The sequence below is a fragment of the Lotus japonicus genome, chromosome 5, assembly GCF_012489685.1.
Source record: "Lotus japonicus ecotype B-129 chromosome 5, LjGifu_v1.2".
NCBI classification, from domain to species: Eukaryota; Viridiplantae; Streptophyta; class Magnoliopsida; order Fabales; family Fabaceae; genus Lotus; species Lotus japonicus.
In genome coordinates this window covers 3,657,384-3,684,906 of record NC_080045.1, presented here as the reverse complement: position 1 = coordinate 3,684,906, position 27,523 = coordinate 3,657,384, and the positions used below count along the sequence as shown (strand labels likewise).

The 27,523-nt window shown below is 35.8% G+C and overlaps 4 protein-coding genes across 4 annotated transcripts; 3 read left to right on the top strand and 1 right to left on the bottom strand.

Moving 5' to 3' along the window:
* Window positions 1-915: 915 nt before the first annotated feature.
* Window positions 916-2,463, top strand: LOC130721369 (elongation of fatty acids protein 3-like). Its single transcript, XM_057572158.1, has one exon. The coding sequence runs from the start codon at window positions 1,225-1,227 to the stop codon at window positions 2,110-2,112; it is 888 nt and encodes a 295-aa protein (XP_057428141.1). The 5' UTR covers window positions 916-1,224; the 3' UTR covers window positions 2,113-2,463.
* Window positions 2,464-5,059: 2,596 nt separating this feature from the next.
* Window positions 5,060-9,017, top strand: LOC130718790 (probable 1-acyl-sn-glycerol-3-phosphate acyltransferase 4). The gene is made up of 4 exons (XM_057569416.1): window positions 5,060-5,365; window positions 6,677-7,289; window positions 7,535-7,665; window positions 8,524-9,017. Exons 2-4 carry the CDS (start codon window positions 6,718-6,720, stop codon window positions 8,964-8,966), a joined length of 1,146 nt encoding a protein of 381 aa, XP_057425399.1. The 5' UTR covers window positions 5,060-5,365; window positions 6,677-6,717; the 3' UTR covers window positions 8,967-9,017.
* Window positions 9,018-15,668: 6,651 nt separating this feature from the next.
* LOC130716561 (pathogenesis-related thaumatin-like protein 3.5) lies at window positions 15,669-17,090 on the top strand. Its single transcript, XM_057566523.1, has 2 exons — window positions 15,669-15,842; window positions 16,193-17,090. Exons 1-2 carry the CDS (start codon window positions 15,785-15,787, stop codon window positions 16,891-16,893), a joined length of 759 nt encoding a protein of 252 aa, XP_057422506.1. The 5' UTR covers window positions 15,669-15,784; the 3' UTR covers window positions 16,894-17,090.
* A 1,695-nt stretch (window positions 17,091-18,785) lies between these two features.
* On the bottom strand, window positions 18,786-26,917 carry LOC130717669 (uncharacterized). Its single transcript, XM_057568000.1, has 17 exons — window positions 26,421-26,917; window positions 25,476-25,811; window positions 25,235-25,375; window positions 24,726-24,858; window positions 24,522-24,635; window positions 24,350-24,423; window positions 24,188-24,262; window positions 23,653-23,745; window positions 23,470-23,530; window positions 22,630-22,962; window positions 22,212-22,338; window positions 22,014-22,113; window positions 21,228-21,297; window positions 20,991-21,143; window positions 20,763-20,858; window positions 19,868-20,187; window positions 18,786-19,465 (listed from the first exon to the last, which is right to left on the bottom strand). Exons 1-17 carry the CDS (start codon window positions 26,490-26,492, stop codon window positions 19,208-19,210), a joined length of 2,556 nt encoding a protein of 851 aa, XP_057423983.1. The 5' UTR covers window positions 26,493-26,917; the 3' UTR covers window positions 18,786-19,207.
* Window positions 26,918-27,523: the final 606 nt, after the last annotated feature.

The window sequence follows — 27,523 nt, the reverse complement described above, 5'->3', positions numbered from 1 at the left end:
TCACTAACTTTACTACAGACATGGACCATGTTTTGTTTATACTTTATAGTCAAGCCTCTTTTGGGTTTCAAGACTTGTTCTCAGGTCTTTGAATACAAACATGAACAAACGTTGTTTAAATTATTCAAGATAAAAATACGATAATGTCACGATAGCTTATATAGCCTAATAATATTTTAATGTATGCTATAAAAATCTTCTGTTTATAACACATATTAAAATATTTTTTCCCTATGATAATTTTACTTAATATTTATCTTGGTAATTTAGAAAATTTCACACAAACATCGTTGTCCAAATATATGAGTGATTTTTCCAATACAATATTCACACATGATAAATAACCTCTCTTGCCTTTAAAAAGCAAGATGCAAAGTCTTTTTTAGCATTACTTTTGATTTGGTAGCTTGGACCGTCACCTCACATCCCCAATAAAAAACAACACCCAGGAAGTAATGCAAACGCGGTGACAATCAAAATGAAACGACTCAATCATGCCAGGAAGCTGCCAAGAAAGGCATAACTCACACCAACGCCCATGAATAATAATTATGCTATCTAATGAACCACAAACACTCACATTTTAATGAGACTAGTTCTCAAAAGTGAATCATCTATAGCAAAATCGTCAAGTTTGACCATTGATTTTTTATTTTTAAAGGTCAAGATTGTTACATAAAAAATTAATAACTATTAATGATGATTATCTAAAAAAAAAAATCTACCAAAAAGAATGATGATCGGTTGTTTTATGTGCTGCCGAGAGGTGAGATTTTACATAAAACTCAAACTTAAATATTGTTTAAGAAAATCAAACACATACTCCTTAAACCAACTTAATTCCATTCTAATGGTATCAAAATCTACTCTGAGTAGTCTCTGCTACCATCAAACAAAGAAAACTTTCTGAATTTCCAAATAAAGACTCATGAATTGTGACCCCAATACATATATAACAAAGTCTTGATGCCATCACTTGACATTAACTTGACCAGGTCTCATTCCTAGTCCAAATTCCAATCCTTGTACTAGACCCTTTCTCATTTTCAAATTAAGCAGCTACCCATCCACAATATTACATTCATATTCTAAATTCTTACCTTAGCAAACAAGAAAAACAAACCTTAACTTGATAGATTGAAATCAACATTCACATTCTACACAAACACATTCCTTAACTCCTTGATTGCAAAGTACAACTTCATATTAGTCCTAAGCTAACCAATGGGATTCACAATAATAGAGCCTCTCAAATATTGGCTACTAGACCACCCCTCCATAGTGTGGTTCCGGTGGAGCCCCGCCCAATCATGGGGCTCCACGTGGCCATTCCTAGCCACCGCCATCGCCGCCTACATCACCACCGCAGTCACCCTCCACCTCACCCTAAAACTCTTCCGGCGCCGCCGCCCCATCCCGCTAGGCCCCATTCCGGCAATCCACGGCCTCGCCATGTCACTCCTCTCCGCCACCATCTTCGCCGGCACGCTCCTCTCTGCCGCCGCCGAAATTCGCGACACACGGTGGCTATGGCGGCGCACGAGAACCACCCCAATGGAGTGGTTCCTCTGTTTCCCACTCGGGACCCGCCCCTCCGGCCGTGTCTTCTTCTGGTCCTACATCTTCTACCTCTCACGGTTCCTCCACCTGCTCCGAACCTTCTTCATCATCCTCCGCCACCGGAAGCTCTCGTTCTTCAGGCTCTTCAACCACTCCATCCTCCTCCTCACCTCGTTCCTCTGGCTTGAATTTTCACAGTCGTTTCAGGTTCTGGCGATTCTGTTCTCGACGTTGGTTTACTCTGTTGTTTACGGGTACAGATTCTGGAATGAAATGGGGTTTCCTTGTAACAAGCGCTTTTCGTTCACCGTGAATTGCCAGATTCTGCTTCTGGGTTGTAACTTGGTTTGTCACGTTGGGGTGCTCTGTTTGCATTTTCTGAGAGGTGGGTGTAATGGGATTGGAGCTTGGGTGTTCAACTCTGTTCTGAATGCTGCTATTCTTTTCCTCTTTTTGAAGTCCTATGTGAATGTGCATTGCACAAGGAAGAACACAAGTACTGGAATTGCAGTCACAGAGACTTTGAATTTGGGTATGGGAATAAGGGATTGATTTTGCTCTTTTGACCTTTTTGATTTTGGGAAATGATTGTTTTGAGTGCATGTTTGGTTGAAGTTTGAAAATGACACACAATCATATGCACCTTGAGGGTAGAAGCTGCAAGTTGTAGCTTTTTGAAAGAAGTGATTTGGATTCAAATTAGAAGTGAATCCAAACAGAATTGAGGTTCTTTTGATTTTTTTTCCTTCTTATTTTAGGTTGATTATTTGGTCCAACTTGGTGTCTCTAAAATGTTGGAGACTTTGGACATAGCTTAATTTTTGGAGTTTTTGTAAAGGAATTGCAAATCGAAGATGTGCAGGTAACAATAGTAAAGTGCAAAACAGAATATGGTTCCTTGAACTCTTGTATTACAAGTATGAAGCATAAAAGGGACTAGGCTAAAGGAAGATAGAATATCACAAATTCGCATGCCGACAAGTATATTCCATCCATATTTTCAAAAAAAGAAGTATATTCCATCCAGTTTATGCAAAGACATCATATGCTTCCAATGAATGTTTGGGTTGTGGCTAACCAATTTGTTTAACACATTTACCACAACAACACTAGGATGAAAATGATGACAACCCTCGTTAAGGAATCGGATGGCAGATTTTTTTAGAAGCTCCTTTGCTTGAGCAATGCTTATTCTATGGATTATAACCCAAGAGTTCAACATGCATAATTGAGCAGCAGCCCAACAATTTAACAGAGAAGCCCACTAAAAGGTTCCCATCATCATTGACAAAAAAAAGGGTTCCCTTCATGATCTCTAATTATCCAACCATAGGCTGCACATGTGCCAAAACAAAAAATGAAATGATGTGAAATTGAAAAATATAGAATGAAATTAATAAAATTTAGGCATGCTCTTTTTATAATTTATGGTGAAATAAAGGAACAAACTTCTTGAAAAAGATCTGAATAAAATGAGAAGAAAATTAATAAAAATAACTTAATTTCATTTCATACATCAAGACTAAAAGAAAGAAAAATAAATTATCTAGATAAAAATTTATATTCTTATCATATTTTATTCTATTTTATCCTATTTTAAACTGTTCTTTTCGTTCTTGACCTTTACGCACTATATGCTTTTCCTTACAGACGATGTCAAATGTTATTCTTGAAATGAGATTGTTCGGTTCTTCTTGTCCTCGGTGGCGGTATGTGGCCTTGAATGACTATGATTGCATGATGTAGATGCAACGACATGGTGGGGATGTTCCGGTAGAAGACACTCCGACACTCGAGTTAGTGAGAAGAAGGAGAGAACTTAATTAAAGTCTACATGAACTCTTAGTTTAGCATAAAGAGCAATGTTTAATGAAAATGAAAGACTACACCTTTTTTCGAAGACTTGGAATCTATTGTAGATGTCTCTACAAGTTGTTAGGAAGTCTTGTAGAAGAACTTCTGAAATAATGGTTGCCCCTAGGAAGCCTTGTGCGATCGTTAGTAAGCATGTTATCATATGGTCGATCGACTTTAGTTGGAACGAAATATATCTTAACTAAGAGCATTTTCAATGCAAGTTGCTTAATCCAGTCGGAGCACCTAAACAACGTTTATTTTGGGCAACCATTGGAGTAACATGACATGACAATTCTTATTGCTTAAATTTTTGCAACGTTGCTTATTCTCTTTCTACCTTTTTTTTATTAAAAAATTATATTTTTATCTTTCATTCAAGGCCTTAAATGGTGCCATGACCTTGAGATAATATAAATATATGAGGTATAGTAGGGTCCAACTAAAAGTAAAATAAGAAACCGTGGCCGGAGCGAATTCTGTGTGGGTTGCTTAAATCCTATGTTGTAGTTTGGGTCCACCAGAATAGTGTTTATGCAACTCAACTAGCAACTTTGCATTGGAGATACTCTAAGTCACAACATTTGTCTCTATGGTTCTCACTTAGTTGCGATACCTCATAGTCGACTGAGATGTCATTGAGTCTTTTGACCTTTTCGGGTGATCGGAAAATCAGCCAATGATAACTTCATATAACAATCAACTATGAACTTTAATTCATTCACACCTTTATTATTTTTCCACTTCATTTCCACTCAACTTTGTGTTTATCTCTCTCATCATTTCTTATCCAATAATGATATATACACACCTCATTTTTTAAATACTATATTTCCATCTATTTTTGTTTCTATCTCTCTCCTCTTATTATCTATCACATCTCATATTTTCTCTCTCTTACTTTTTCTTTTCTTTCTATCTCTCTCTTCATTCCAACTCTTTCCACCTCTCTTAAAGGTGTGAAAAAAACATTATTCTTTCTTATCATATCACCTATCACACTTTATGCATTATTTATCTCCCCTTCACTTTTTGGGGTGTGAACAAAACCAAACATGTTGAATTAACTATGTTGTGGACGTATTGTTCTTGACACCATGGGAAACACCAAAACTACAATCAGGAGGAGTGTCCTTTACCAATGCCCCTTTTGTCTACGGCTTGTTGGGGAAGCTTCCTTGAATGGTTCGCCAACAGCCCAACAGCAACATTCCACAACCAAAGTTAGCAATGATACATGAGCCTTATAAATTATAATTATTAGGCTTCTAGAAGCCAAAAACCACAGTGCGGTTGGTGGATTATAAGGTTACTTGCAAGCCCGGTATGCTACTTTACTTCAACTAATTTCATTTTTTTTTGAAATCATAGGTCGCTGAGAGATCACTCATGAACACGACTCTCATACTAATTATGGATAGCCGGAAACCGAATATACAACATTCTAAATAGAAGTAACATGTCCTTACCAACAAAGTCAATATGTATTCTAAGTGTGCTTTATCGAAAAAAAATTCAACTCACTTTTACCATAAATTTTATGAAAATCATGTGTTTATCCAATATTCTGAATTTGGATCGAAATTGAGTATTGAAGCATGTGCTATCTAGTTGATATCCAATTGGATCGAAAATCTATAGTAACCATAGTGACATTTATTGACCAGTGGGACAACAGGATCTGGATCCCGAGGTGGACCCTAATCCGTTGGCACTGTTTCTTTTCTTTCTCTTTCTCTCTGATACACCACATTCACCAACCAATAGTGCTTCAGATCTCTGTGTGGTGCATCACTGCTGATTTCTCCCCAATCCGTATCCCAATTCCCTGTTCCATTGATATTCACCATTCATACAACTTGCCCTTTGGGAAACCCAATAAACAACAACAACAACAACAACAACCAGAACCTTAGTCAATTATCCAAACCCTCAAAATCTCATTCGCAAGGTCAGTGAGTCCTAAGTCAACAAATTCATATTCATTTACATGTATGTTTGTTTGTTTGTTTAGGTTCAATTCTCATACGTTATTCATGTTCTGTTTGAGGATTTTAAACCGTGCTTAGTGTATTGCAAATTAAATTCAACATGGGTGGGGCATGTGGATTATATTTTTGTACTTGGTTGTGATATGTTCTCTTTGTGTCATTATGGGGTTGTGTGATTCGTGTATTCAATCCCAACTAGTTGGAAAAGGGAAGATTTTTCTTCTTATTCTTGTTGTTGTTGTTGCCACTTGTCGTAATTTGTAAGCTTTGTGAGCAGTTTTTTGATTCGAAACGTATATATTCATTAATCATTCACCAATAACTCTATCTTGTGCTTAATGGAGAGAACATACATATTCTCTGCAAGGAAAAAAAGGGCACTGTTCTGTTGTGTTAAGATGGGTTTGAATTTCTTATTTTTTGGTTGAACTTTGAGGTGTGAGTTTAATACAAGAGAGAAAGATAGCTTTGGAGCATTTATTTGGTTGGTTGGAGTGTACTAAGAGGTGGTGTTGTTGGCTTCTTATGTTGCTAGTACCAGAAAGTCTCAAGTTTTGTAAGAATCCCCTGTTATTTCAGAGGTGTTGGTTGTGTGATTAAGTTACCTTGACCATTCTTTTTGACCATTTTCTGCCTATGAAGTTATGATATTGTTAACCAGTTATACAATTTTTAAGGAGAGTAAAAGTGGGCAGAAATATGATTTTCTTTTAAGTAAACTGGAATGTGTTGTTTGCAAGTTCTTTAACTACTGTACAAATGATCATTCAGCAGTTGAAAGGAATCAGTACTTGCCATTTTATCAATTACTGCATTGTTGTTTGCCTGGAAATTTTACTTGTGTGTCAATAATTGATAATTTGGTATTTCATCTTCGCTTGCAAATTGCTGGACTGAGGTGCTGCTAAACTACTAAGATTGAATGTATTGTTTTCAAGTTTTTTTGGCAACTTGCATTGATCATTCATCTGTTTAAAGGAATTATTAGTTACTACCTTGTTTCTCGGGTGCTTGAGAGTGTCCCTGCTGAAAGGAACACTGAACTTAAATCTCTGGAAAAGCATCTCTTTCAACCTATAAACATTTGTGATCGGATGAGTGTTCATAACTTTATATATTTCTATTTGCTGTATCTGGGAGGAACTTGTCACAAACATTATGCTTTACTTCCCATTTAACTTATTGTAAATAGGTGTGAATTTATGTTATTGTGATTATACTTGTCCAGGATTTGTGGGATTATCGAATAACATTAAAATACATTATTGCAGAAGGGAGGTTTTTCAACAGTTCCTTGAGTTCCTTGAAGAAGATGGAAGTTTGCAAGCCTCTCAAATCTGATAGTACATTAAAGCACCGCCCTTTGACCCCTCTTAGGATTTTAAGGGGTTTGATATGCTTAGTGGTGTTTCTTTCTACAGCTTTTATATGTTTAGTCTATTTGTCACCACTGGCAGTTCTAGGATTGCAGCTAATCAGTACACGTTTTAGTAGGAAGGCAGTGTCATTCTTCTTTGGACTTTGGCTATCTTTATGGCCTTTTCTGTTTGAAACGGTAAACAGAACTAGAGTTGTCTTTTCCGGGGATAGCGTTCCGATGAAAGAACGTGTTTTACTCATTGCTAATCACAGAACTGAGGTTGATTGGATGTACTTGTGGAGTCTTGCAATTCGAAAGGGAAGACTGGGATACATAAAGTACATCCTTAAGAGCAGCTTGATGAAACTGCCTATCTTTGGTTGGGGATTTCACATTCTGGAATTCATTGCTGTGGAGAGGAAGTGGGAGATAGATGAGCAAATAATGCAGCAAAAGCTATCAACATTTAAGGATCCCCAAGATCCTTTATGGCTAGCAATTTTTCCTGAAGGAACAGATTATACGTACTCCCTGATATCCATCATAACTTGAATCTCACTTTCTAATTTCTGTGTTTTTATCATCAATGATATTAACTCATTGCAATTACACAGATCATTTTATTTGACATTTTGTCTGTATGCATTTTAAATCATGGTTTGAGTAGCATGCTAAAATTTGAACATCATGTTATGCCATTGAAATAAGCAACATATAATCTAACTAAGGCTCACATTTGACATATTGCTTCCTATTGCTTTTTATGCAGTGAACAGAAGTGTAAAAGTAGTCAAAAATTTGCTGCTGAAGTTGGTCTCCCTGTTCTAACAAATGTATTACTTCCAAAAACAAAAGGTTTCCATGCTTGCCTGGAAGCTCTACGAGGCTCATTGGATGCAGGTTTGTTTTGTAATTTACTGGTGCTTCTTTTCTGATACTCGGTGAATTCATAATGACTCTATGGTAGCTATTTATAAAATTATGTGATATGTATAACAAAATGTAGCTTACTTGGCTTTTTAATATTATGACTTGGTATTTTCATGGACCAACTATCCCAAAAGTTGAAGTATTTAGCTAAAGAGACATTAATAGTTTTATATTATACTTTTAGCACACCCCTCAACCAAGAGCGCACATTAGGCTTGAAGCGTGGACAATACACAAGTCCATCTGCCATTTGCTGAAATTCAACTTAATATATTAGAATAATGGAGGCAACAAAGATTGAACTCTAAAGTCTAGACCACTTGATCATATAGGCTCTGATACCATGTCATGAACAAAACATCTGCAGAGGTTGACTTTTAACAGTGAAAATGTCCCCTGCTCCCTTCTTTCTCTGATTAGGGACGATGTTAAAGGGGTCTCGCACCCTAGATTTGTGTAATTTCTGTTGTTTGGGCTTTAGCCCCGCATGTTATCAAAAAAAAAAAGAAGTTTAAGTTGTTGGGTGAAGACACATGAGTTGTTTTATACTATATTTCTAACAAGTACTTCATGCATTTTACCTTGCAGTGGCTTGATCACTTAGCATACTTTGTGCTTTGTTAGTGCATCTCTTTGTATGTGTATTCATTATGTTTATGTTCAGTAACTTTCCCCGGAGAAATAGAATGCTAGCTCACATACCCAAGTTCGCTCGTACTAGGTGTTCAATAATCTTGTGATACACAATATTCCAACTGTCCTGGAATTTCTATTCTAAATTTGCTCTTCTTTTAAAGTCCTTTGAACTGGTCTCTCAATTGCATGCAGTATATGATGTGACAATTGCATACAAGAATCAGTGTCCTTCCTTTCTGGACAATGTTTTTGGGGTTGATCCTTCAGAAGTACACCTGCATATTCGGCGTATTCCTGTAGAGGAGATTCCAGCCTCTGAAGCCAAAGCTGATTCTTGGCTAATGAATACATTCGAGATCAAGGACCAATTGCTTTCTGATTTCAAGGTTGAAGGCCATTTCCCTAACCAAGTAAATGACAAGGAACTTTCTACATTCAAGGGCCTACTCACTTTTACTATGGTAGTTGGTTTTACTGCCATGTTTACTTACTTCACTTTTTTTTCTCTCATTTGGTTCAAGTTGTATGTAGGCCTATCTTGTGCCTATCTTTCTATTGCAACAAACTACAAATTTCAAATGATGCCTTTAACAAATTATGTTCATGCACTCTATAACAGCAAGAAACAAGAGTGAATAGGCTTCTCCGTCTTAAATGTCAGTATACAATTTTGGTCTTGGTCTTGATATTGAAGTGCTCATTATTTTGTTGTTAATTTGATTTTCATTGTTTTGCTCAAACGGCACCAGGAAATAAAAGGTATAAATTTTACATCTGGTATTTTGTTGTAAAATCAGTATTCGCTATATTACTACCCAAAGCCTTATATTATCATAGCAAATGCTAATGATTGTCCATGGGACACTCATTCAGAATTCAAAACTAGAAAATATTAAAGAAAGTAATTTTATTAAATTGTTAATATATTAGATATTATATTTTTAATTTTTTGAAGTTGCGTTAGTAAGGAACTAGGGATAGCTGAAGCAACTACTTCACACCCCTTAAGAAATCTTGGTCATTCCTTCACTGATGACAGGAAGTTCTTCCTGATTGAGTTCTCACCCTCTATTGATAGGTCAAGAGTTTCGTCGCCACCATCGCAGATTCAGTCCCAATGAACAAGCATGGTATTGTGCCTTTTAATATTTGATTCGGGGCATGGGTTTTTGTTGATTAAGATGGAGATTTTTTTTCTGCAAGTGGGTTATTGATTCGAGGTAATGAAGATGATGAGCATTCATCTTATTTCTAGATTTTTGATCTTTTATTTATTTATTTATTATTGTTTTTATTTGTCCAGAAACTATTAATTTCTTAACGAAATGGATGGAAAATCAAAGTTGCTAACTGAGATATAAGTCAGGGTACCAAAGTGCAACTGTTTTTTGTTAGGGACCACTTGCACGCCAAGGGTAAGTGAGGGATCAAAGGTGCTTTTAAGCCTATAGATAAATTTGAGAAACGTGTCTTCCCAATATGAGTACAATAATCAAGCAAACAAAAAGATGATAAAAATCCAACCACTACAACACAAATTCTCTAGTAACTTCTAAAAACCCCACATACAAGTATTTTTAACGTCAAACCAACAACCTCTATCACTTGCATCACTAGTAGAGGTCCTCATTTGAATTTGAAAGTAGCCATAGGTTCAGTCGAACAGGAACATACCAAGTCGCATGACACCTAAAAAATAGAGATTCATCGAAGTTGTGCAAAGTGCAAACCAATAGACCTAACAACAGAAACCAATAAACGTCATAGAGTTGACGATACCCAAAGCCTAAAGAAATAGAAACATAAAAAAAAAACAAAGGGACCAGATGAGCAAAACGCAAACAAAATTGCCAACACTATCTCCATACCACCTTTAGATCCACTACAACAACCCTCAAGAAGAACACCCAATCGAAAAACAGCAAAAGGCAAAGGCCAGAAAGCAAATGTAGCCTCAAAGACCTTGACAAAGATCAAGAACGAGAACAACCACGAGATCCAAACACCGGACGACACCCCACTAGCAACCAACCAACACGAAAACCACACCCTCAAACACCACTTCTATCGCCGAAAGTGACCTTTGAGAATACGACGAGCTTAGGCGGCGGATTAAGAACAACCCAAAGGTGCATGCAAGCCGGAGGGCGAGGGTAGAAATGACGGATGTCACTGCAACTAGAGCGGCGAACGAAGAGAAGCATGAAGGAGAGCCCAACAACGTCGACATCCCGGTACACCCTCCTCTCACCCCAACCTCACCAAACACGACCACAACCGACTCTCCAATCCCAAAGTCCACCGCGAGCAAGGAACACAAATCTGAGCAAATTCGGCCAAAGCATGGGAGCACACCCAAGGGCGAGAAACAGAAGTAGGAGGCAAGAACTAAGGGAAGGAGGAGAAAACTAAGGGATGCAATGACGAAGAAAGGAGAGGGGGTTTTGATGTCGTACTCAGCGGCGACCACCCAATCAAACCAGGTTGAGCTAGGTCAAGAGAGAGTAGAGAGGGGACATAAGGGTTGTGGGATGAAGGGTCCAAGGTTCGAACCTTGAGAAGAGACTAATTTACTAACATTACTAACAACTAACGTTTTCCTATAAAAAAAGAGAGAGTAGAGAGGTAAATTTTAGAGAGAGAATGGAAAACAATAGCTTTAAACGTATTTGTCTTGCTTAAAAGCACATTTAAAATGTTTGGTAAATGGGCTTAATTCTATAGCTTATAGATTTTTTAATAAGCTATTTGAGGCAGCTTCTAGGTTAGAGATTACGAGAATTTTTTATCTTTATCATTTTACTAAGATTTTGTTACTATCTTTTTATATTTTAAAAAATACTAAACACTCTATGAAGTTTTCATCGCTGCACCCTCTTTGAATATTTTAGAAACTAAAAAGTTTAAAAAGTTAAAAAGTATTAGAAACTAAAAAGTTAAAAAGTATTAATTTTTATGTTAAAAAATTCAAATAAATTCAAATAATTAAATTGATAATTATTTTAAAATTAATATCATATTAATATAAATATAAATGTGTAAATAAATAATGTTAAATGAGGAGGGATTCATTAACTCTAGGAGTAAGTTAAAAAATGGTTCTTTCAAATAAAAAAGTTAAAAAATGGTTGGTCAATTAATTGTTAATTAAAAAATTTAAATCTACCATAATTGATAACAAAAAAATGTTATGTACAATGATGATGGATAAAGTAGTGAAAATAATCATAAATTTAAAAATAAATATGACACTATGAAAATTTCACGAATTAGTATTTTTGACTATTGAGCATTTGTTTTATATGTATTCATAGTTTTTTATCATCATATTTTGTGCACTCATGATATAATCAATTTTTGAATAAAATGAAATTGTCCTTTTCATCATGATAGTGGGCTAGTGGCATCATTTTTAAAATATTGACTATTTTAGTGTCGCGTTAAAATAACACACGCTTTTAAAGAACAAGCATGTCCTATTACACAAGTGATATATGATTTTAAATCTCACTATCACCTCAGGGAAGATGATGAATTAGAGTTATTCATATTCTAGGTAAATGAAGTTGAGATTGATTATGATATTTGAGCTAGGTAATAGGCAAATAAACTCAAAGCTAAGCTCTTGTTGACTGTCGTACCAGAATGAACTATTATGCGAGCAACCATGCAACCATCATCGTAGAGGTGATAACTGAAAATAGGCAAATGAAATGAAATGCATTGAGGTGGTGGTTGGGGAACAACCACAAGAACATTTATTGGCGGTTAAAGACCGCCGATAGTTGTAAAAAAAGCCACTAAAATCAATTATTTTTGTTGTAATGGAATTGAATTTTTGACTTCAATTTCCAATCGGGTTGCTTTAATTATGGACTGCATTAATTTGAAATTAATGGAGTTAGCATGAAAAATTAAAGAATATCTTTATCTTACAACTAATTTTGATTCTCATAATTTGAGTGTGATATTGAGATGTTGCTTGCAAGTTCGGATCTAAGCCAAATAATTAATCCTCTTGTTTCATTTCAAAATCTTATTGTAAGTGTTGCTCGCTTTTCCCTGAGATTGTTGGCCACAAACCTTGTTTGCATGTCTTCGAACCCCCTTATCTCTCTCTTTCTTTGGGTTTCACAAGGCTTTGGGGTTTTGGAGGGTGGGGAGGATTTTGGTAATGTTTCTCTACCTCGTGAGGTTGCGGAAATGCATAGGGAGAGAGGCAAGCGTAAGAAGGTTGGAGCAATGAGAAGTAAGAGGAAGAATCACTCTGGGACCTACCCTGTTTTGGTGACAATGGTTGAGGGCAAAGTAGTGGCGACAAGGAAAGAACTGATGGTGCTACCAGATGAGCTCTCACATCCTTATGGAATCATGACCTAGGAGAGGAGTATTTTCCTAACGGGGAAACGTCTTGTTATGGTGTACGAATGCTTAGATGACGTTGCCTACTTCGAGATTGCTAATTAGATCTCGACTATAAGGTATTCTTAGCTCAACCAGTGGGTGGTTCTGGTTTTTTCCAGTTGTTGGGTTTCTTGGGTGGCTCCTGATGGGCTGTGAGGTGTTCCATGGGTGTTTTTGCAGGCTTTTATGGGTTTTGAAGTTCGCTTTTGTATTTCTGTAGGTGAGCGTGTATAGTTTTTGTGGGTTGTTTGTTAGGTCTATTTGGGCTGGTTAACATTTTTCTAGTTGCGGTCTTTAGGGATTCTTACGATTGTTTCTTACTTTTAGATCATTTAAAGAGGTTATAGATCCTAATTATCTTCTCATCATTATATCAATACATATTTTTCTCTCGTGTATATATGTAGATGATGTATCTTATGAGAAAGATGTTCTTATGTGAGAAAATGAGAATAAATCACGACCGTTAGATCTAATTATGGATGGTCAAGATTAAAAGGTGAAGTCCTATGACACTTTAAAAAAGTCACATGACATTTTTAAGTGGTCATGTGACCATTAATTAGTTTTAATCTTGATCATTCATAATTAGATCTAACAGTCGTGATTTATTCTCATTTTCTCACATAAGATCACCTTTCTCATAAGATACATTCCCATATATGAGATATATCTTACGAGAAAGATGTTTTTATGTGTAAAAATGAGAATAAATCATGACTGTTAGATCTAATCATGAACGTCAAGATTAAAACATAAAGTCATGTGACTTTTTAAAAAATCACATGACTTTTTTAAGTGATCATAAACAACTAACTTTTAAGGCCAACTACATGACAACCTAATATAGGATAAATACTCTAATTTGATCTCTATAAATACATGTTTGGCGAAGTTTATAAGTTTAGCATTATCATAATTATTTTCACTTTGCTCTTTAAAACTTTGAGGGTTCTCTATTTGATCCATTACTGAATTGGACTTCGAAGTGCTTTTTACAATTACCTCCTGGGATACATCTTGTTCCATGGATTCTCAACCTCAATCGCCACCATGGACCCCATATCAATTATCAATTATGTCTTTCTAAAAGAATATAAGAGTAAATGTTAAATTAAAATATAAAATCATGTTTTTTTTAAAGAAAACATGTATCCACTAGATCAGATTTTAATCTCAATAACTCATATATAGTTTTACAGTCACGATTTAATGTTAATCACATCTCTCGTAATATCTCACCTAAGTAATTTTTTTTGTCTTTAGCGGATGTTATCACTTATTCGAAAAATAGTTATATGTTTTTCCCAACAAATATTTTTCTAGGAACTCAAATATGTACACGTGCTCTCATTCTTACAGTCTGTTTGCTTACCACTATATTAACACTTTATCGGTTTCTGCCAGTTGTTGGGTTTCTTGGGTGGTTCCTGATGGGCTGTGAGGGGTTCCGTGGGTTGTTTGGAGGCTTTTATGGGCTTTGTAGTTCGCTTTTGTATTTCTATAGGCGAGCGTGTATAGTTTCTGTGGGGTTTTGTTAGGTCTATTTGGACTGGTTAGCGTTTTCTAGCTGTGTTCTTTAGGGATTCTTACGATTTTTCTTACTTTTTGATCCCTTTAAAAGTTTGTATATCCTAATTATCTTCTCATCATTATATCAATACATATTTTTCTCTCTAATATATATATATATATATATATATAACAAATCTAAAAATTGTATGGAAAGTTTTAAATAAGTAAATCGATGATACAAAATTTCATAAAACTTCAAAATTGTAGATACTTGATGAGAAAATTTCAATCTAGAAAATAAAAAGTTTTAAATATAATACTATAGATGTCATATTTGATCGAAATTTTGTGTGCCAATATGATATAATCTTGTTGAGATATAATTCAATTGTTAGATTTTTTTAATTCATGTTTTATAAAAAAACATTAAATGAAGTAATTATGCAAAGAAAAACTTAGAACAATATATATATATATATATATATATATATATATATATATATATATATATATATATCTTACAAGAAAGACGTTTTTAGGTGTGAACTTGATAATAAATCACGACTGTTAAATATGATCATGAACGGTCAAAATTAAAACATGAAGTCATGTGACTTTTTAAATAATCACATGACTTTTGTAAGTGATCATAAACAGCTCATGATTAAAGGATGTTGTGATCGGTTCAAATGGTTCGTAATTAAATGAACACTGAATTGGTTAAATAGGACAACCAAGACAAATTTGTCACTCGGCCAGACTAACTAGTAACTAATGGAGTAATTACATGTATCCACTAGATCAAATTTTAATCTCAATAACTCATATTAGTTTTACAGTGATGATTTAATGTTCACATCTCTCGTAATAACATTAGGTCAGTCCTCTACTGCTTAGTGCGCTGATTGTGGAGCGAGGGATTAGTCTCACAGCTGTCGGTTGTGGGAATACCTTAGCCAAGACCAAAATAACACTACTCTCACATGAGTAATTTTTTTGTCTTTAGCAGATGTTATCACTCATTCAAAAAATAATTATATATTTTTCCCAACAAATATTTTTCTACACGTGCTCTCATACTTACCGTCTGTTTGCTTACCCCTATATTAACACTTTATCAGTGGTACTCTCACCTTATTTTCTGGTACATCTCATTTTTATTGTACATCACTCTCACCTGATTTAAATCATCATAAAACATTAATTAATTAAGAAATCTTTTTAATAATTACAATATAAGTCGGTTATAACATTTATGTTAATGCATCATGCAAGCAATCGTGTAGCCAAGATTCCCGGTTAGTGGTCTAGGCAAGTCCCATACCAAGATGACCCACAATCTTAAATTTCTCACACAAAGATCGGGCCACATTATTTAACCCTAGATTACCTCCAAAAATAAACACACGCTTCGCTCACTATAAATTCACTACCCTGCAATACTTCCATATCCACTCCTCCACTCTCTCTTTGTTCACCCCAACTTCCCAATCGCCATTCTTTGCTCTCTGCTTTTCCTATCTCAAATTAAGCCATGGCACTTACCCTAAACTCCAAAGCCTTTTTCATCTTCCACCTGCTCCTCCTATTAGGTAAACAACAATTCCCTTGTGCTAATTTTTAAAGCACTCAGATTTCTTTTTTTATATCTATTGTTTTTAATTTGTTCATGAAATCATATTTTTGTAGCTTGCTAATGTAGCATGTTACATAATTTAGTAAATTGGTCTCATGTCTCCTAAAATCATGGTTTCATATTGCGATTTGTAACTGCAATTGGGGTTTCAAATTGCGGTTTCCAATTGCAATTGTAAATTTATACCAAGTGTTATTAGAAATTTTATGATGAAAAGAAAAGGACTTACTTATACCGCATAATTATTCATTGATTCATCCATGAAATTCATAGAATTGTTAATTCATGCATGAACTTTTTTTGCAGGTAATGTAGCATCTGCTACACTGTTCACCCTTGAGAATCACTGCACTTACACAGTTTGGCCGGGAACTCTTTCAGGCAACGGCGCAGCGGTTCTTGGTGATGGCGGTTTTTCCCTGGCACCCGGCGCTTCCGTTCAGGTGACGGCGCCGTCAGGCTGGTCCGGGCGCTTCTGGGCCCGGACCGGCTGCAATTTTGACGGCACCGGGAACGGAAACTGCGCCACCGGAGACTGTGCCGGAGGACTGAAGTGCACAGGAGGAGGTGTCCCTCCGGTGACGCTAGCCGAGTTCACTATCGGAACCGCCAGTAACGGTAACAAGGACTTCTATGACGTGAGCTTGGTCGACGGTTACAACGTGGGAATGGGGGTACGGGCTACCGGAGGAACCGGTGACTGCCAGTACGCCGGTTGTGTTGCGGATTTGAACGGCTCCTGCCCGGCGGAGCTGCAGGTTAAAGGGGAAAACAGCACCGGCGAGGTGGTTGCGTGCAAGAGCGCGTGCGCGGCGTTTAATACGACGGAGTTTTGCTGCACCGGCGAGCACGCGACGCCGGCGACATGTTCGCCGACGCATTACTCGGAGATTTTCAAGAGTGCGTGTCCAACGGCTTACAGTTACGCTTACGATGATGCGACAAGCACGTGCACGTGTTCTGGTTCTGATTACAGCATCACGTTTTGCCCCAATGGATCTTCCTAGTCATTATTATTATTAATGTAGTAAATAAAGTTTATTAATAGCATTAAATCTATTTCATCATTACATTGAGTGTTTAAGTTTAGTGAGCAATTTATGGATTTTAATTTTATTCCCTCTTTCTTGTTAGGGGGTAGTAGTACGCTAGTAGCATATTGATATTGGATTATTCATGGTTCAAATATTCTATTTTTGTGTTAGTTCTTGTCAATTTAATACTACCATTAAATTAGCTTATTATCGCTTTGAAATTGCATATTTTTATAAACTGTGCCATGATTCTATTTACTCTTATATAATGAATTGATGTATTTCTATATATAAATCTGATTTCTCAATTATGAGTATGGGATATAAAAAAAATTTATCATGTGAAAATTATTTGTTCTATTTCTCGTGTCATAAGATTTTAAATAGGGGAGATCTTGTAAAAAAAAATTGAATATTTACTACGATATGAATAGATGGAGTTTTTACATTTATTCCTGGGAAAACCTTGTCATAAAAAGACGTGAGGTATAATGAATCAACTTAAATTTATACTACTAACTTTTTATTAATTAGGTAATTATCCAATTAAAGAAATTACTTTTCTTGATTCTTTTAACCAATATTATGATTTCAACAATCATGATGAGATGCGTACATATTATTATTAAACGATTTTCTTATCAGGCAGACAACTTTTTAGAATTTTTCAAAATAAAAATATTTTAAACATTTATATTTTCATGTTTTAATTTGTTTTATTATTAATATAGTCTATTACAAAATAATCGAATCTAGTAACTTTTATTGGTTTTGAAATATTTCACGGGAGTTAATTCCATAATACATGTAGGGAGCTTGTAGGTAAATATTTTTTGGTGAATATTTGTAGTCCATACTTCTCCATTCTGCCCAAAAAAAAAATCCGTTCATATCAATTTTCATATTTTTCCTTATGTTTCCCTCCTTTCTTTTATGTTAAAAGTTTTCCTCTTCCCTTTCCGATGAAGCAAAAAAAAAAAAAGTTTTCCTCTTAATTCACATAATTAACAAAACCTAAAAATATAAAATAAACGCAACTTTCCTTATTTAGAAAATCCAATTAGGGTGTGCACAGTGGAAGGAGAACAATCATTAAGGACCTTGTGTGGCAATTTTTTCACTCTCTATAATGTTTTAGTTATATTACTATCTTGTACTCTCTCTTTCATTAAAAGCTATTGTTTCGACTCACTAGGGCAAAGATATAACGTAACTTAACTGCCAAATCATGATTATTTATCTATTAATCTTTGGTTTCCTGGTCGGTTTAGCATGATGCTTTGTTTGGGTTCTTCAAGTTTAGTTCTATCAATATAATTACACTGAGCTCAAGAACCATGTTATTTTCTTGTAATATATATCAAAAGAAGTGATAATCACAACTAGTACAGTCCTCGTATGATAACTCAAGTGGGCTGAGAGACATATAGGTTGGGTAGGGGGAGATCAAAGGATCGATTCATGTCAATTTCAATTTATCTTTCCGATGTACCAAAATAAAATCACAACTAGTACAATTTTCATTAAGTTGGAAGAACAAGCTTAATGTCTCCTGAAAATTTATTTCATATTTCAAGAATTAGGGATAAGATTAATATTTAATAGTCTTGTGAAATAGTAATGGTTAAACATTCCAAGTTCAACTGTAATATTTCCCTCGCAAATAGTTCATCTCTAAATTTTGATTGTCTTCTAATATTTCTGGATAAAAACGAGATAAACAATTTTAGTGATAAAGATTAACAATCCTTGTATTGTAAAACAACAACAATACTGGAGTTTTTTTTTTCCTTTTCGGCTATGCAATGACTTCAACTTAAAAGTGCATAGTAAGAAAAGGCACATATACAAAATATAAACAGAGAGACAACAAATTAAAAATAGTAAATTAAAGGAAAATAATGACATCAAGTAATATATACAGGAAATGGTTGATCAAATATGGAAAAGGAATGAAGCATTAAAAAATTCTTCTTTGATGGCCTTCGGCCAAAGCTCACATTAAACATGCCAGCTTCACTTTTTTTTCCTTTCCTTTTCGTCTCTTTTTCTTACTTCCCCTCATTTACTATCCATTTCCAAACACTCCTAATTCTCTCTACAAAAGGCTCTCTTTGAAAGCCAAATATGTAACCTCCTCATCCCATTTTTTTTAGACAATTATGGATGAGTGAGCAATCCCTAAATCTAAAATGTTACACGCCACCATTTTTTTCCTTCAATAACCCTGTTAAAATTACATCCCAACCACCTCTCCCGACCCCGAATTAAGAAAAAGAAAATTAAGCTAAAGCTGCCTATGTCTTAAAAATATTCCTCTTGAGGAACTATTTCTCCAAGAAAAACTAGTTCTCAGACGATTAAACCACGATAATTTCATCTCGCCAAAGCCGGTGCATTGACCCTCACCCTCCCCCTTGCTGCTGAAAAGGGTTTGGTCACCACAGTCCAGTGAAGCTCCACATGCTAGATTATAAGACTGACATGCAGAATGACATACTCGGAGCCTGTTGTCTCCATCCTTGTCACACTTCTGGATTGAGATCTGGAAATTAAATACCAAGATATTCAGACAAATAGGAAATAATACCAACTATGCTTAAATTTCTGGAAACTGGGTTATCAAGCATTATGCAATTAAAAAAAACACTTTAGTACTTGGCAATGATAGAATCAACATCTATCAAAAGTTAAGATTATCTCACAGCTAAGGGAATCACCATGTATTATTTTAAAAACCAACTAAAGTTGACTTGTACTGTTGTTTTATCAGAATGGAAGGTCAATGCCATGCATAATAATGCGTGAAATAAACAGGAAATGAAGGGCTAAATTGAAATAAAAATTTCATTTAAGTAGCAAACTTTAAGTTGAGCATGACTAAGAATAAAAAATATTAAAAAAAAGAAAAGAAAAATATAAATTTAGGGTGGAAGATAGTATTTACCCAGCAAGCAAGCCGTTTAGCTGCCTCATCACAGTAGGTACTGCCAAATATATTAAATAATTTCCTAGCACCACTGGGGAACAATCGGTGGTAGTTGGGCATGACAACCACTTCTTCTAGCTGCTGCAGTATGCTAGGTTCACTGGGTGCACAATGCTGCCCAGAAATATCATTTCCTAGAACATTTTTGCAAACTGAAAGACTGGAGAGGAGCATGGAGCTGTTCTGGCAAGTGTATCCCGCATAGTCAGAGCAACGGAATTCACAGACTCCATTGTCACAAACCCCGCCATGAAGGCTGCATTGCTCATCACAAATAGCTGCATGAAATATCAGGACAAGCCAATTACTTAATTATGTTTTACAATAACTATATACATGTTTTCCTACAAGAAGAGTTGTTTAGCAAGACTGATCCAATTTTTTTAAAATTAATAACATGCAACTATAATTCAAAAATTGGGGCAAAATATACATAAACTATAAATCCCAATGGCTCATCTAATAAAACTGAGGTTAATTATTCTTAACGAACCCCAATACAGCATGTATGTTCAAGTACTCCCATAAACTTCATATGACTAACATTATTAAAAAGCTCATGCCCACTTTAACCTAATTTACTATGGAATCAATGCTTTCAGCAATCCATTTCAGAAAAAAAAAATACTTTCAGTAATCAAGTACAAGAATGGTACTTTACAACCTAGTTATGTTATAGATTATAATGACTAGGTAAGAAGTAAGAACTAATGATGGGGATGCAAAAAAGTTTAAGAAACCATAAAATAATGGGTCAAAAAAGTCAGGACTCATAATCATGTATCACTTATAAGTTATAAGATATACAGTCTTGGAAGGAAAATGTAGTCAAGAACAAAACTTCGGAGTTTACCGGTTGAACAATCAATGCCAGTGTAGCCCGTTTTACATTCACACATTCCATTGGAGAGACACATGCCATTGCCAGAGCAACTGCTGGGGCAGGAACCTGGAATAAGTTAAGATAACAAATTCTTATAAAGGAAAGTAAGAGAACAATCTGCTGTAAGAAGAAGATAACTTGGCAGTAGAAGCAAAATGAATACTGAAGTTGAAATATAGTGTGGGAAATAGAGCTCACGTCTACTACAATCATGACCATGAAATCCAAGAAAGCAGGAGCACCTTCCATCAACACAATCTCCATTGAAATTACATCCACTGGGACATTGCCCAGACACAACCGCTGTGTCTGTGTTACAGAGCTCATGATATGCAGGGCAAATTAATTCACCTAATGAAAAATTGATGAAATGTAAGCCATCAACATATGGGAACCTAATAGTGTGTAAGCAAATAAAATAACAGTGATCTTAACCATTAAAGCCAGGGAACTGAATGGGTCCACCAGCTTGAGGACAGACTTTCCAGATACCATCCACAGCAACCTGTATGCAACATGGAGATTCATTCAGTGACTTTTATGGTAAAGGAAAAAGAGGAATAAGAAAGCAGCAATTACTGAATGTCCAAACATTGATGAAGAAATTGTAATTTGCTTAAATATGATTGTCACATAAAAAATCACTTCTTCAGAATCTAAGTTATTTAATAATAGACTTTCAAAAAAAATACTATCTAATAATAGAATAAACGAAGAGGAAAGAACAATAAACATGAAATCATTGCAACAAAGGGGGAAAATACACCAATTCAATTACTATATCAATATATATTTATTTATTTGGAGGGGGGGGGGGGTGATTAAACCTTTTAGTTTTATTTAAGCCCAAATTTAATTCCTTAGTTTCAATGCCAATAACTTGTCCGTGTCATTTTCAAATTTGATTAAATCAAGTTCTCATTGTCAGATTATCATTGAAAGACAGAGGATATAGTATTTCAACATGTCTTCTCCAAGCCAGACAAAATAAGCACGGCTCGTTAAACACTGACTTCAGTAAGAGAGGATAAAAAGCCCTATTTAGCATATATATAAGTCAATTTGATGCATGCCAAGAACTAACAAATTAGAGAACACTCTAGAAATTCGAAGTATCAAAGATTATTAAAAAGGCAACACCCGACCTTAAAGAATCACATAAAGCAATTCGGAAATGGGAACATTTCACTAATTTTTAACACTCTAACGTATAAACTATACCTCTAAAGAATTGTTGATACACCTGTGCGTATAACAACCATTTCCTTGGGTCATAGAACCTCGTACAAATCCTGTACGCACTAATGATGAGGCCATACACCTGCAGATAAAGGGAACAGTTAGAAATTCTAAACCTTCATGTTTTATATAAAACAAGTACTACAGACTAGATTACAAGTCCAAAGTCAAAAATCTGACCTAGAGTTACTTCCTCGAATTTCACCGAGCATCCTATCTGGTACCCGTGCACTGTTAGTATCTGTACATGATCCATCTGAGTACGCGACAAAATAAGTGCAATAATCAGCCAATGAGGATTGTCCACCTGCAACAACCAGTATATAGTGAATTTCATCACAAGCAACCCATTGTAAAGTATTCAGAATCATTTACAATAACCACCAATGACAGGAAAAAGATTGTGTTTCATTAGACAAGAAAAGCAGTTACATGCCAATCAGAACGCAACAGCCTAGAAACTACAATAATTGCTTGACAGTAAGACATTAATAACAGAATCTGCCCCAAGCTACATCAATAGATAAAAGACATCAATAGATCATACACATATTGGCATTGCCTTAAATACTGGAAAAAAAGACATGAAATTACAAACCTTTATTAGCCTGTGGAAAATACCGAGCCCACTGAGGAAGGTCTCCACTATAGGTTAGAATTGGGCAGTAACCCTCTGCCTCTCTGTTATAAGTACAACCTGAAAATTGTGTTGTGTTGCAATGATAGGCCCCCTTCCAGAGATTGCAAGGGGAGGTAATAAACTCAGTACCCTGGTTGCGACCCCAATCAAGACGGTCTGCCATGCTATAATTGGCCCTGTACCATCCGCTATCTTCTAAGAGAGCTAGAGTCATTTTTGAAACTACAGATCTTGTATCCACTGAGCCAGTCATGATCTCATTCATGAGAAGCCTTTTTTCCCAATGAGACCCTGTAAGCCAATTACAGAACTTGAATTGATAATTTCACCTGTCGGTAGCAGAAGCACATCTTTGACTAGAAACATCATGCAATAGAGACAAAGGAAGCTAATGCTTTTTCTTTAATAATCTTACTATGGACTATGGAAAAAGGAGATACAATTTCAATATTTCATTTTGCATATAATATACAAATTATAAACCATTCAATTCATTATTAAAGCATACTTTATAAACATGATACTGTAACAGGCAAGACTCACTAGTCCTACTGCAAATATTGATTAGACTTGAGCATAATGATAGTTATAGTTATTCTAACAAACAAAAATGTGGGCAGGGGGATGAGGATTGGTAATTTAAACAAATAAATAAGCTTTTATCTATGAAAATGGGTTTTGCATGCTACAGGAATTGCAGGTACTTTTTACCAAGGTAACAAAATTCCATAGGACAGGACATAAAGGAAGAGGAAAACATTCATCTCATGAAGGAACAGAAGTTATGAAATTAAAAACCTGATGTGCCACGCCCTCCACCATCTTCCAGCTCTAAACCAGTAAAGTTTCCTGAGAATGCCTGCCAACAAATCACGCATCAATTATATGTTGAATCTTCTGATGAAGGACTTGGTAGATATCAAAACAGAAAAAACAACATTGAAATAATGGAGAAATGAGAATATGCTCCCAAGCAAATACCGCATAATGATGTCGTGAGTGCATGACAACACGTGGAAGCACCACACGTGTTGACATCCGCCCAATCTTTTCATCCATAACTTGTTCAGTAACCTACAAAGACAAGTAATGATTAACTTCCAAAATGTGAGAGTAAATGCTTGACATGGAAAAGAGTATTAAAAAGAATAGCTTTCAATATATATAATGGGGGGAAAAAACAGAGAGCAGTTCTAAAAATAGGAAAAGATATAATACAAATGTGCCAGTGCCACTCATCTATACAAACATGCCCCTTAACATCATTCACTAGAATCATTAAACTTTGTCTCCACCAATACAAACAGAAATTGTATTGAACTTTCCTGGATTTTAATTGACATATCTTACAAAGTGAACTATAAGAATAATTGTAATATGAGAGCAAAAACAAGAAGCTCTTGTATCTGAATAAAGGGAAAAGAAATCATGATTTAGTAACACATGCGTTGTGAGGCTCAAATTCTTGAACATGGAGGAAAATATGCTTAAAAACCAACGGTTTATGTATCTATACCTTACTGCGACGTCTTTTTCTTTCATCTCTAAAATGAGCAAAGGCATGAGGATCAAAACCGAGAACATGCATAACCTGAAAAGGATAGGCTTATGATGTACAGTGCCAACATATTGTCAACCATAATTAACTCATTTATACCAAAAACCAAACCAAACCAACCTCATGTATAAGAGTAGCTGATAGTAAAGTCTCGGCCTCAGCTGTCAAATGACGAGGAGCAACATTAACATGTCCTGCACACAAAAATAACAGTAGTTCTTTCAGTTCTGAAGTATCCCAAATGCAAGTTAAACTAAACTATTTAAACCAAAATATTTAAAGTATAACCTACCCGCTATAGCACGACCCCATTGATCCCGTTCACATGCCACTGCCCAAGCAAGTGTATTCCCAGTTGTAGGTCTTGTAGTCACCAAAAGAACTAAGTCTGCATCAGAGACTCCCTCTGAGGAAGGTGAACAAAGAAGTTATAATTCTGACCATGTTATAAAAGGACTAAATTTTCCACAAAAGGAATGTAACAAATGGACCGTGCCTTCAACATATTCACGAGGAAGCTGCACGCCGCCATCTTGTCCACATGCAGAATATCCACTCAGTCGCAAGTTCCCCTTGACAGGCTCCACAGCCAATGCTCTCCTAAACCAGTCAGCTGTTTGACCTAAAGCCTGCAATAAGTTTCTACTGATGGTAAACATCTCTATCCAATTCCAATCTTTATGCAAATATTAATATTGTAACAATTAGTATAGTTCTAAAACGCCGTACCCCAAAAATGGGGAAATAAAAGCTGCCAAAATGATACAGCATTATGTAAACTCATCAGCCAAATAAAAGAGGGGCCTTGGTGCCATGGATGTAGTGTCAACATGTGATTTGGAAATTACATGTTTGAGTTGTGAAATGAGCCTCTGGCAGGTACAATGAAAGGCTAGCTACTTTTAGACCTAAATAGTGGGTCGGACCCTTCCCCAGGGCTCCACATAGACGGCCATTTTTACTATCGAAACAGTCAAATAAATGAAGATAAAAAATATTAATAACCTTCCGAAGACGTTGCCTTTTGTCCTCTCCTGAGATATCTTCAGAAGTGCAGTTATACCAACAATCACCAAAGATTGGAGGTTTAGAAAGAGGATTACAAGATGGCAAACCAGAAAGCGAAGTGACGGGAGGCTCTCCAAGCTGTTATAGAAGATTAATGATTAACATTAATAAGTACACGTCAAAGAGAATATCAATGTTATGGCTAGATATACAAACTCTCCATTTTTTTAAAACTAACCTTGACAATATCACCAACTTTTCGACAATCCCTGTCAGGGGAGTGTCCAACAGCATCATAATTTAGATATATCCTAATCGGTTGCTTTACATCCTTTTGAGGCTCCGATGATGTAGATAAACTGAGTAACACCCTTCCATGATGCTGAAGGGGTTTCGAAAGACCAGGCTCATAAACTTGCGGGGTAATCGAATAGACCTTGCGACCAGGTCGCTTTCTCTGTTCAAGTATCTGGTCATGTATGCAAGAGTGCGAAGCAACGTTCTCAACCCTCCCTTCCAAGCCTTCTTGGAGCTTTGCATCATTGACTTCCAGCCATGCCAATATCAATACAATCTGAAGCATGATTTAACAAATAGACATCCAACTTGAGCAACCATACTATCCATATTCTTACACGCATTCTATTAAATTAACATCAAGAAACAAAACTCCCCAAATTTTGCTTTCAAGCAATGAATAGATCAAAAACGCAACGCAGACACACAATCTAAACATATATCGAAAAAGAAACTTTAAAGTTGGCAACCCATCAGCTCAATCAAACTTCCTAACTCCTTAAAAGCTATAAATCATTGTTTTTAATTTTCATAATTATTTTGATTTTCGTCAGCCAAATCATGAAATTTTCTAAAACAAGGTGGCTATAATGTCCATGTGGGTGTGCAGTAAAAGAGACATGGAAACTGCATATCAAAGAGAGAGAGAGAAAAAGATCCTCAAAAAAACGTAAGAAAAAGTATCAAAAACGTTCAAAATTAGAATGTTCAAAGCTCAAACAGTGAAACTCTTCCAAATTCACCTCACAATCCTAAGCTACAAATCAAAAGCAAACCACGGTTCAGCACTTCACAGATTATTCAGAAAAACCTAAGCCCTAAAAGCTAGAGCAACATTGAACAAAACAAAACAAAAAGCAGAAACTCTTGAACCGGCAGAGTTTACCTGGAAAACGAAAACAGCGAATCGAAGCTTACTGCAACATCTGGAAGAACTACACCGAACCATGAACTCCATGGAATGGCGAACACTGAAACACAGACGGCGCCGATTCCATCAACACGCCAGCGATTCCTCGATCGGGTCCAGACCACACAACAATCGATGCATCTCAGAAGAAAGAGTGTGTGCGTGTGTGCGTGTGTGGCACTTTTTTGCGGCGGTTTGGTCGTAACAGCAACACTGGTTTCGTCGATTTGAAGGGACGAACGAACAATGCGAATTGAATGATGAATGATTCTGAAGCGAGAGAGAGCGTAGAACGATTCAGTGAGAGAGGAATTACGAGCTGTGAAATCGATGGCGTCGTTGTTGTTGTTGTTGTTGTGAATAGCTGCTTGAGCTTCTTCTTCCTCTCTCTCTATTTCTCTATGAAATGGGGGAAAAAAGGAAGACACTGACAGTGTAGGGAAAGAGAAAGAGAAAGAGAAAAAGCGTGGTGATGGTGGAGTGGTTGGGTTTTATGTTTTTTTTAATGTTTTTCAGAGATAAGAAATGGTTACAAACAATAAAGTATAATTAATAATTATTATTTTCTGCTTCTATTTTTGTAAATAAACATCATATTTTGCTTTTCTGATTGTCTTCATGGTCATTAGTCATTACTGCTCTTTAGGGCTAGGTTTTTGCGTGTTCAGTTTCTATATATTCTATCAGAGACATGTAATGTCAAGGTTTTTGTGTGTCTATATATTGGGCACGAGAAAAATAATACAGTAAATTGTTTGGCGCGTCATGCAAATGTGGCAGGTGCTCAGCAATAAGTCGGGAGACGACCATCATCCTTTGTTTATATATGTCATTAGATCTAATGTTGTTAGCTAATATTATTCTTTGGCGGTTAATTTTCCTCTTATAACAAAAAAGAACATCAGATTTGATTTAGACAACAAGGTGTAACACAACTGATAAATAGTTAAGTTCTTTAAATATCTAGTCCAGGATTCGACTATGCGTATGAAGAAGTATTTGTTGGAAGAGACCTGCCCACTTAACGTGATCTCAAAGTCTTGAGAGATTAGTTTCACAGCTACCAGTTGTGAGATTAA

Bases quoted from the DNA above. Each gene is read 5' to 3' on its own strand.
- LOC130716561 (XM_057566523.1), top strand. From the start codon at position 15,785: ATGGCACTTACCCTAAACTCCAAAGCCTTTTTCATCTTCCACCTGCTC. The intron at 15,843-16,192 runs GTAAACAACAAT...CTTTTTTTGCAG, and splicing joins CCACCTGCTCCTCCTATTAG to GTAATGTAGCATCTGCTACA.
- LOC130717669 (XM_057568000.1), bottom strand. From the start codon at position 26,492: ATGGAGTTCATGGTTCGGTGTAGTTCTTCCAGATGTTGCAGTAAGCTT. The intron at 24,424-24,521 runs GTAGGTTATACT...TTTTGTGTGCAG, and splicing joins ATGGGGTCGTGCTATAGCGG to GACATGTTAATGTTGCTCCT. The intron at 21,144-21,227 runs GTTAAGATCACT...ATTTTTCATTAG, and splicing joins TCAGTTCCCTGGCTTTAATG to GTGAATTAATTTGCCCTGCA.
- LOC130718790 (XM_057569416.1), top strand. From the start codon at position 6,718: ATGGAAGTTTGCAAGCCTCTCAAATCTGATAGTACATTAAAGCACCGC. The intron at 7,290-7,534 runs GTACTCCCTGAT...CTTTTTATGCAG, and splicing joins CCTGAAGGAACAGATTATAC to TGAACAGAAGTGTAAAAGTA. The intron at 7,666-8,523 runs GTTTGTTTTGTA...AATTGCATGCAG, and splicing joins ACGAGGCTCATTGGATGCAG to TATATGATGTGACAATTGCA.
- LOC130721369 (XM_057572158.1), top strand. From the start codon at position 1,225: ATGGGATTCACAATAATAGAGCCTCTCAAATATTGGCTACTAGACCAC.